Below are 10,973 nucleotides of genomic sequence, written 5' to 3'. Positions count from 1 at the left end.
GAAGAAAAAAAATGACATAATAAAACCAGATTAATGACAACAAATACATGTATTAAAATTTTGAAAACTGTGACTCTGGATATGAGCGCCATCACTCTTTTCTGTCTTCAGGCAGTGCCAGCTTTTTGTCACAGGGCAGTAGAGCCGTGGTTTAAGCACAACCCTAAGTTACCAGGGTAGTTCACATTTGTCATTGTGGAGGTTTTTTTTATCCTGCTACCCTGGTCATAGTTTTTCTCTAGTGCAAATCAGTGAACTTGTGTTTGTTTCAGGTCACTATGCACAAAAGATTTTATTACTGAAAATGACTGAAAAGTTCAGTATAAGTGTGGTAGAGAAACATCATCCTGAATGACACCTACATGTATTATGTATGTAAGAGTTACCCTTTTCTTCATAAAATGCTCAGATTTCATGTGTGTTTATTTCAGTTTGATGTATTTCATACAGGAACGGGCACAGAACAGCAGTAAGAGAATCTCTGGCATCAGCTACATAATAAAAAGAAGATGATTTGATCATTTTAGATCAGATAAAATGCAAAGTGATCCTATACATCATTTGTGGCAGACAGTTTTTTCATGATTTGTACAGCAACTCATTATTGTCACTGAATTTGAACTTCCTTGATTAGATTGCTGTCATATTATGGACAGATATATGTATATACTTTGGTAAATGCAAGAGAAACACTTTCTCCCCATGAACTTTCAGTCACCTCGATACACTATCTTATCTTTGCACTAAGTTTCAGGAACCAAGCCAAGAGAGACTTTCTCATGAATAAACCGAGAGCTAGAAAGAAAAATGACAGACATCACTGTGCTCATACTGGTGTGTTAAGCATATCAGTGTGAGGGCTTGTGCTTGTCTGCGACTGTGTGTGTTCCTGCTCTTACATATGAGAGGAAGGATGAGTGGAAAAAATAGTGAGCGTTGGAAGACACAGCAAGGGAAGAGAGCGAAGTGGAGAACAGAAACAGGGAAGCAGAGAAGGGAAAGGAGATTGGAATCAGGCACAATAGCAGGTCTGTGTCTTTATTAGAGGAGCAGTCATAGTTCAACTTAACCTTGACTGACTGGGCGACTGTTATTATTATCAAGACTGACGTCAAACTTTCTCTCTTTGTCCCTTTCTCCTCTCCCCCTCTCTCTTGTTCTCTGCTCTGTTCTTTTTCCTTCCTTCTCTGCCCCATCCCAGAGGGAGCACCCAGCAGGGTGAGTAGTCGTGTATGTGTGCACGCTGCTATAAGTGTCGTGTACGCCCACATTTTACTGTGCGCACGTGTGTGTGTGTGTGTGTGTGACAGTGAAAAATTGAGGGAAATGGAAACACACTGTAAAGTGGCCTCTAAAAAATGGCAGTGTATTGCTGAAGCTCAGCCAGGAGTAGTGCAGCTCAACAGCGCTATCAGCCTTGAGCTTGTCAAGGTTTTCTACATCACACTAATATCTGAGCTCACAGCATTTCGCTATTATCTGGAAGGAAGTACAAACTAAGTGAAGCATTTGTTTGTTTACCAGTGCCACAAATCTTCTTGTAATCTTCAAGACTTACAGAACAAGTGAAATTATTAAAGCCCAGTTTATGGCAAATACTGGCCAAACACTCCAGTCTGTAGAAATAAGCAACTCTTACTCAAAATAGGCCAACGTTGACACCCCTGATATCTGTTTGATGATTCCCAACAGTGTCGTTTGTTAATATTAGGTGTACTGTTGCACAGCTGCCAATACTGTAGTGAAGTGAAACTGTTTCCTAATGAAACCTGATTGTGTGCTTGGATAGGTACATTCATCAGGGTAAGAACATGAATCACGAAGCAGTGATAACATTTCCGTCTTTCCTGTTGTTGTCTTTCTTCTAACATAATGACTTTTTGCTATAATACTGATGTGGCTTTTTTTAGATTAGAAGGGGAAATGTTTTTTTTGTTTTTTTATTAATAGAACCATTGTTCAGAAATACTGCCAACAAGTCTTCTTACCTATACAAATCTATATGGCCTATGTCCCTTCCCTCTCCTACAACCGGTAGAAGCACCTCCTTAAATAGTTAGTGCTCCTACAGTAGCAGCCCGAATTGCAACAACTGCGCCAACATTAATGTCAACTTACGTTGCACTGCCGATTGGTACACACTTCTGTCCTCATGAAAAGAGCCAAAAACACAATGGCTAGCTAGTGAGCAGCAAGCAGACCCCTGAAACTATAACAATTATGAAACCATCATGTTTTCAATATGTTTTGCCACACAGACTGCTTGGTTAGGTTTAGGAACAGAAACAGTGTTGGTACATTTAGGAATAAGCTCTTTTGGAAAGCACAAGCCACACACTGGAATTTAACCTCAAGGGAAAGTCCAATGTTATCCACCCCAGCCTCCTTCTAACAAGACCTTTGTGACTATATGCTACGTCATGTTAATTTCTCCTTTCTTCTTGTCATAATGAGTAGATGTTGCCAAACTATAACTTGTAACAGTTGGTCAATCGTCCCTTAATTAAATGTACTGTAAAGGTGAGATGTGAGAGTAAGGTGTCTCAAATTACATAATTGAAGGATTAAAAAAATCTTAAGTGAAAGTGTATATTGTATATACAGTAAGTGTTTATCCTCCCTTGTGGATTTTGCACATATTTATTGTCACCATAGTTTAGTCCCTCTTAGTCGTCCAGAGAATTAATGCAGTGCGAAGGGGATGATTGAAATTCTGTGGACATCTATGGCTTGTCCCATTCTTTCTCTGGCAGCAGACTGCTCTGCTTTATGGAAGCTGTGTAAACACCTTCTAACTGAACTGGCTGCAATGGGCAGCTAGCCTTCATCAGTGTAACTGTTGATAACAAAGAGGGGGGAGGGGAGCAGGGTTGGAGGGAGATGGAGAGTGAAATTGGAAAAGGAAAAAGAGAAAGGGACCAAAGAGAAAGTATAAAACAAGAAAAGTAGGGAGTGAAAGGTTGTTAAAAATACCAGCAAGTCTTTGTTCTGGCTTTTATTGCGAAATGAAAATGATTTAAGAGCGCTGCTGACTTTATTTTCCTCCCTCTCTCTCTATCTGCAATGAACCCTTTAGCATAATTTAATTGCTAAACACAATGCTGATTGTTAAGCACCGGTAAAATATTTCTGTCATGAGTTCAGGTTTGTGCCGAACTTAGCCAAGCATTACAGCATTTGGGAAGAGAGGGGAGAGACGCATATCAATTGGCATTTGTTGGAGTGCTCTGCAGCAGTAAAACATGTTGGAATTTTAAATTGGGGTGGGTAGGAGAAGGGAGAAGGTAGAGGAGGAGGAGAGAAAGAAGAAAGAAGACAGGGAAGTTTGTTGAGCTGCACTGAGGTCCATTGTGTGGCTTCTCCCCTCCTCTGTTCAGCACTTCTTCCTGGCAGCCCCGTGGGCTCCTTCCTGAGTGACTCATTGGTGTGTTAAACCTGCACTGTTCTTGTCCTCCCACAGGGGGACAGGGAATGAGAAGTGGCCCTCACCAAACCTCTGGCCTCTGCCCCAGTGCAAAAACAACACAATGCTTTGATCGGCTTTTCTGAGTGCTGAGCACCAGGCCAGGCTGTACTGTAAATAAGCTTGCACAGCTTTATTGCCCAATAATGAGAGTCATATTTTACATGAGCACTGTGTGTCAAGGGCAGAGCACTAACTAGCTTTGTCGGCTGCCCTGTGTGCTTCTATCGCTATGTCTTAACCTGTGCTGTTGTGTGTGTATCCTTGTATTAATATTGTGTTTTTGTGAGGCTTACACTTAATGAATGTGATTCTGTCCAATGTACTATTTCTTGTATTTACCAGAGCTTATGTCGCCAGATTGTGTGTGTGTGTTTCTTCACATCATGACCTGCACAGTGGCAGAAGGGATTGTGTTTTATGGGATGTTGCAGCGCTGGGAGATTTGTTCTTTTATTTCTTTGTCAAATATGCAGTACAGACTTGCCTGTGACAGTGTGAGAATTGTGTTCACACTTTTTTTTTCTGTGTCCCTGTCTTACCCCAGAGTAAGTCTGTGTCATCAACAGACAGTCAGCCCACAGAGGAGCGCCAGGGCCCATCAGGAGGCTATTCCTCTTCACAGGGTGGAGCTGAGGCCAAGAGGAGGCGCTGTGACGACAAGGAGCCTCTCCCATCACATTCCTATGTACGCGTTTGTGTCCTTGTCCTTATAAGAGGAGATACTATAAACATCAAAGGATGCTTATGGTTAAAACTGAGTAGATGCTGAAGCACATGTAATGCAGAACAAGAAAAATAGGCATAAAAATAACATGAACAAAAATTAAACATAGACAGCTAAAATTTCTAATTAACTGCAATTAATGTAATATTGTTGTGCTTGTAGGTATAATGTTTTACCACAGTTTCAAGTCATACACCACACATCACAAAAGGCATGTGCATCTGTGTGGTTGTGTGTGTGCTCATGTACAAGTGATACTGCCTATGACATTATAGGCCACACAGGGGTTTGGGGCCCCGTTGCCAATTAGAACTGTGTTTGGTTTGGATGAGTCCAGTGGGAAAGAGCAGGGAGCCAGAGGCAATGTAATGCCAGAGGAGCGATGGCCAAAGCAGATAGCTGTAATGAAATAGATGGCTGTGTGTTTGCAGTCTGGAGGATTGATTGACACTGGGAGTCTGTCTCTCTAAGATGGCCTCCAGCTAAATCAGTTTGGCATCAACAACAGCAGTCAAAATCATCCCATTAGTTCAGAGCAAGAACAAGCACAGATAGTTTCCACTTTCTGAATGTTTTTCATGTCTTTCTGTCTGTCGAACCACATTACAGCTCCCCTTTCTCTCTGCTTGATTTTTGCTCTTCTATTTCTCTGTCTGTCTCTTTATCACTGTCTCTGTCTCCTCCTTGCTTTCTTTTCATTTTTATTCCCCTCCCCAGTGTGTGTGCGCCCCTCTCTCACTGTCTGTTTCTGTGTTTTTGTCCTAGGAATTGGCTGTAGATATAGGCCTGTTTTGGCTCTATATAATTAGCTACTGATGTCACTCCACACTGATGTCAATAGGAATATCAGGCCATGATCACATCAAAGCGCTGTTGCCATGGTGACTAAGTGCCATCGTTCTCACCCCTGAAAAAAGGAGCAAGAGAGAGAGAGAGAGAGAGAGAGAGAGAGAGATGCTAGATGAAGAGCAAAAAATGTGCCATAGATGGAGAAAGAGCAACAATGACTGTCTGGTTGTGATCAAAATAGTGTTTGTATGAAGCAGATGTTTGGTGAGAGTATATGGCTTACAACACATCTGTGTTAAATGTTGCACAGTGGAAGGAAGCAAAGAGCAGCAGGTGATGTTGGTCCATATTGATCTGTGTATGCACTAGTTTCTGTCTTTAATATTAAAGTTCTCTGTGTACACATACTGTATACTATGTGTGGATGAACTGGCTTTGTATGTAATTCAGTGTAACACTTCCGTCTTAACATCAGTGTTTACAAAGCTCAGAATGTTTCAGTTTTTGGTGAAATTGTCATAAATCTATAAATTCAATTATGCGTTTATTATTGAGGTCATAGTTGTAGGTGGTGTTGTACTGAACTATATTATATTCAGAGGTGCAGCTAATAAAGCAGCCAGTGAGTGCAACTTTGTATTCACATTGTTTTTGTGTTTTTTTTTTTTTTTTGTGTGTGTGTTTTTGCTCCTTAGGACAGTGACGGAGACAAGAGTGAAGACAATCTTGTAGTGGATGTCTCCAATGAGGTAAATGGCCGATCTTTCTTACTTTAAATGATTGGCATCCTCTTAGAAAGTGGTTATGATACATATTTTTATTTAAACTGGTGATGTGAAAGTCATCACTTGTAGTGTTGAATGCATCAGTAGTTATCACTCGACTTCTCCTCAGCTCTGCATAGCATTTTAGCAGCTTTCATGTCATTGTCTTGGCTTTTCACAGACCACACCTTTACTGTTTTGGTTTTGTGTCAGCTCTATCATCAACCTCACTTTGGCTGCAGCAGGCAGCTGTTTTCAGTGGAAAAAAAATTCTGATGAACTCCTGCACTCCGCCAGCTCAGCACCAGACAGACTACGAACTAAAGCCGTTTTCACACATGAAGTCCAGACTGTCTGTGGAATCAGGCACGGTGGGGTGCGCGGTGGGGGGTGACTGGTGCGAAACCAGAAGAATACATACATCCGATGGTAATTTACAATGAAGATGCAAACAAAAACATCTAAGTGGAGACACATTTGGATTTATGAAATTTTGTTGTTAAGAGCCAGTGCTAGAGCCATCAGACAAATTTAAGGTATGGCAAGAGTCTTGGTTGTTTATGACCAAATTACAAACTGGCTATGTGATCATGTCACGTCTCGCCTCCTGAAGCTCTTCTCAGGTGTGTAAACCAAGTAGAGTATTTCCAGCAGGTGAGAACACGTCTGACACAGGCTGCCTGCTGCTGTGTGCTACATGTGTGAGTGGGCAACTCTGGACAAAGTCCGGGTCTGATTTGGCAGACAGTGTCTGAAGTTCATGTGTGAAAAAAGCCTTAGTTAATTTCAGGGTTCCAGTGCATGTCTGAAAGGGGCTAAAGTTAACAGCTAGTTGGTAAACACAGTGCAGCATTTATAGTAGCAGCTAAAGAGAGGGCTAATTTATACATCTTGTTGAAAGAAATTTCCCCATCACATAATAGTTTCATCTGACTGCCTCAAAGTATTCCTCCTTGATGATAAATATTTACTTGCAATTTTTCTTCTCCACTATAGGAAATGTGTAGCTCACTCACAGAAGTCACACTCCACTTTCTCTCCCCACAGCTCCTCACAGCTACATCCTTGTACAAGAGCTGTACATCTTATTACAAAAAGTATCTTTGATTTTCTTACAGAGTCACAAGTTACAAGCTGCTTTTATCTGACAGAAGCTCTCTGACACTGCTGCAGCCCACACATAAATAAAGCATGAATCCAACATTGAGAGGACCAGCACGACTCATGGGAATAACTATAGATGTACTTGGCACAGCTTGGAACCACCTGTCCTTTGCATAACCCTGCCTGTCTGGCTGTCAGTGGTTCAGTTTTACTATTGTGTGTGTGTGAAACAGTTACACTTTTAATTGAATGTTGTTGTTTTTTTTATTTTACTTTACAAATTTGCTTCATGTCAGTGTCCTTTTTTGGAGAGGTTTGCTCTTTTTTCTCTGTATTGTCATTTTGCACACAAAAGCAGAACCGACCACTTGTGTGATTTAGAAACTGGTGCAAAAGCAGAAAGAAAACATGGGGCAAATGTGGGTAATGGCACAAAAAGGAAAAGATGTTCACTGGTGAGTGGTGTGTGTGTTTTAGAGGCAATGTACAGGTGTTTGAGCATATGTGTGTGTGTGCATTCCTATTTGTGTATAGTATGTGTGTACATATGTGTAGTTTACAGGCAGTTATTACTGTTTTTGTTCATACATTTAAAATGTTACATTCCATCGGGGCTGAGGTGAACAGTTAGAGTACTGACTGAGCTATAGATTAATCCTCTGGTCAGTGAAACGTCGGAATCTTTTTGTGTCAAAACAACATCCGCAACCCAAATGTAATCATTTTTATATTATCAGATACAAAGAAAAACAACAAATATTTCAGGTTGAAGAAGCTGAAGCTAGTGAATATTTAGAATTTTGCTCAGAAAATGATTTAAATGAATTGATAGTTGGAGCTTAACCTCATTTCTGATGATCAATAAATTGTGTTTAGGATAGTACTTTTTGTTTTGCTTGTGTGCTCTTTTGTTTAATGTAATTTCATCTGTAGCAACCTTGGTTTGCTTGTGTGTGTGTGTGTGTGTGTGTGTATGCATTTGTGTCAGCAGCTGTGTAGCTAGTTTAGCCTTTTGCTGCACATTTCCTTGTAAACCTCCCATGTAAGCTCATTACAGGCTCTAGCTATCTGTTCTCATCTGCCTCTGTATGTTTTTGGTAATTTTCCAATCTCTTGAAGCCTCTGTTCCTCCATCTCTCCACCGTTTCTTTTCCCTTCATAACATTTTTCCCACTCCTCTCACCTCTCTCCACCTCCTCCCTTCTCTCATTAGATAACTGCACTCTGCTGCATTATAAATATGCAAAGCCGTTTATGCCCTTGGAATATTTTAGTTCTTTAAATACTTCACGCAGTGTACCAAAATATGTTTTATCTAAGCTTTCTGTATTTTGATTTTGCACACAAAAGTGGAACCAGTCTCTTGAGTCATTTGGAAACTGGTACAAAAGCAAAAAAAAAAAAGTGACAAATGTGGTTAATGGCAGAAGAAGGAAGGGAAGTTCTCTGGTGACTGGTATGTGTGTGTGTGTTTTAGAGAGAACGTGTATGTATGTGTTTAAGCATACATGCAAGCCTGTGCATGTGTATTCATTTGAGGGTGCGTAACTGGGAAAATGTGTTTGAGTTGTTGGCTGTGTGTGAGTGTAAGCATTAAAATGTGTGTGCTGATCACCATGTCCCAGTGAGAAGTGCTTACTCCAGCACTCTGTTCTGGGCGAGGCAGCACTGGCTCAACAGTGGAAGCTGGGGCTCCGATGATGAAAGCAGCTGTAACAGCAGCATTATCTCCAGGTTCATACACTTTTGTACCAGCGACAGTTTAGTGGAAGGTTCCCCGAGCTATGAGACCTTTTACAAATCAAAATATAGACTGTGACAGTAGAAGTTGTCTTGTTTCCTTTAAGGAAAAATCTGCAGCATATTCCTATAAGTGTGTGTATTTTAAGATTCTATAACCTGCATAGCAAACTCTGCCTGGCTCAAGAAAGCTTTTACACATGCTGGCACACAGGAAGAGATGCGTTTGTCACAACAGCAGTTTTTTTTTTTTTAAAGCTCAAGTACAAGATGAAAGAGAAAATGAAGAAACTTGGCAGCAGGGGTGTACCCACAACAAAAATGACCCAAACAACCCTGCCACCAAAAACTGCATTTGAAACACAGCATGTAGGGGGCTTTGTTGGTGGGGGCGTGGTGCTTCGGGTACCAGTAAGATTAAATACAATCCAAGATGTTCAGATGGAGTAATAGAGCAACGACTGTGAATAAGTCTAAAAGGATAACGCAGGTGATTTTCTTTCTTGGTTATTTTTCACAAGTCCATACAGATACTAAAACTAATAATGAGTTTTGTGTACTCACCATAATGTCTGTGACTCCAGAACCCGGTTCAGCTTATGGCTCTGTTGTAGATCCTCGTTGTTGTCTAAAAGACACACCAGCGTAAAACACCGCTGCCCTAAATAACATGCAGGATCTGCTCGTCACTCAGCATGTGGAGCATTTCTTCTTTTTTATATTTTACACTGAAGTAAGAGCGAATCAACTGAACGTGCATGTCACTTGAGCTAAAAATAAAATAAAATACTCCTTTTATACTAATGTGCTAGCATTGTGCATTACACATAACACAAGAAAATAGAAAATCACCAACATTATCCTTTAAAATAGTGCATGTATTACCAGGAAGGATTTTACAGCTCTGGACAGTCATGGTGACAACTATCAACAAGTTGTAATATGGTGTTTGCAGTACAAAATAATCTACTACCAGAAATGTTTGGTTGCACAGGATTGACTGGCACCATAGTGCTGGGTGGTGGTGTGTTGTGTTCCTGGCAATTTTCAAGCAGAACCAGTGTTAGTTGAGTCCGGTTTAAGGCATTACATATTGGTGCACTTCCTCTAGGCAGCCATGTCTAGGAAAGTGGTGAAGCTGCTTAATTACAGTATGCAACCGAGACTCGCTTCGTTAAAGAGAAGCATCATAGTCATGAATGGACTTGTACCTGAATTCAGCTTCAGAGATTCACATAGACCGGCAAAATAGCTGAAGCACTGTGTAAACGTCTGAAGCAGAAAGTAAGAACCATTTTACACTTTTTTCCCACAATATTTACATTCCTCTTTGTCATTCAGGAGCCTAACTCTCCTGCAGGCAGCCCTCCTCGCTCCCCCCATGGGAATGGATTAGACCGTGCCCCAACACTAAGGAAAGAGCTCCCAGGCTCCTCGAGCACGGGAGAGGCTCCCTCCACCCCAAACCCCCACAGTCCCACCCCGGGGAAGGCCAAGGACCCTGCACAGGTAAGATAGATTCTTAGGCTACTGCACTTAGCTGACAAGGAACACCTGTCCATGTTTCCTTTATGTTAACATGTAACAGTCATTTTTAGAAGCTTTAATTACACTAGAATTAAGAAAATAAGATTTTTTTTTAAATGGTAATTTTTATTGTATACCCTTAGGTTGTCTATAGTAAGCTATTGGAGAGTAACTAACTGTTATTTCGTATTGCATGGAGCAGCTACATGGATACTGGGGGGTGGGGGGGGTCTGTTGAGTTTAGTTGAAATGTGGTAAAATGGGATTGAGGAATTTGGTGTAATAAGGTCTAACTAAGAAATAACCTAACAAAGGGAAGGCTTGACCATCGTTAATGATTAACCACATCATTGTTATTATATTTCTTGTTTGATTTCTCTGCAGATGGATAAGTCTCAGTCTCCATTGTCCAAATCTGGCACCCCATCCCCATCCCATCGTGAGGCCCTTACTCCTGGAGCACCAGGAGCTCCTGGTCCCAGCACCTCCTGCCTTCGTCTGGTCAGCAAAGCAGCAACCGGTGCAGACCCCCTTGGTGAGACTGTTTAGATAAAATCTCTTGATTTGATTAGAGCAAAGTTAAAAAAATGTTTCTATATGACTGATGTTAAGGAAAAACTTTGAGATTCCCCTGAGTCCAACTATTACCACCTTGCTCTTAAGCAAGGCTTTTACCCTCTCTGCTCCTTTGTGGCCAGAAATAAAGACCCCTGTTGTATTTGATAAATCCCTGGTTTGACACTATGTTGGTGTGTATAAAATAAAGTTTAATGTAAGAGAAAGTTATCCATTCTTCCCAGCCTCTCTGACGTTGTGTACCATGTATTGTTCCCATTCTTTCTTTCCATCCTTGAATCCA

The 10,973-nt window shown here is 41.0% G+C and overlaps 1 protein-coding gene across 1 annotated transcript in view; it reads left to right on the top strand.

The window, feature by feature from the left end:
• Positions 1 to 10,973, top strand: part of tle2b (TLE family member 2, transcriptional corepressor b) — a 78,846-nt gene that overhangs the window by 57,502 nt on the left and 10,371 nt on the right. Inside the window, exons 8-12 of the mRNA XM_020607047.1 lie at positions 1,202 to 1,218; positions 4,011 to 4,151; positions 5,675 to 5,728; positions 9,929 to 10,096; positions 10,499 to 10,649. Of these exons, the coding sequence (XP_020462703.1) occupies positions 1,202 to 1,218; positions 4,011 to 4,151; positions 5,675 to 5,728; positions 9,929 to 10,096; positions 10,499 to 10,649 (531 nt within the window). The remainder of the gene's footprint in view (positions 1 to 1,201; positions 1,219 to 4,010; positions 4,152 to 5,674; positions 5,729 to 9,928; positions 10,097 to 10,498; positions 10,650 to 10,973) is intronic.

This window comes from Monopterus albus, unplaced genomic scaffold, assembly GCF_001952655.1.
Source record: "Monopterus albus unplaced genomic scaffold, M_albus_1.0 scaffold83.1, whole genome shotgun sequence".
Taxonomy (NCBI): Eukaryota; Metazoa; Chordata; class Actinopteri; order Synbranchiformes; family Synbranchidae; genus Monopterus; species Monopterus albus.
Note: the sequence above shows the minus strand (reverse complement) of the source record. Positions and strands in the feature narration are given on the sequence as shown.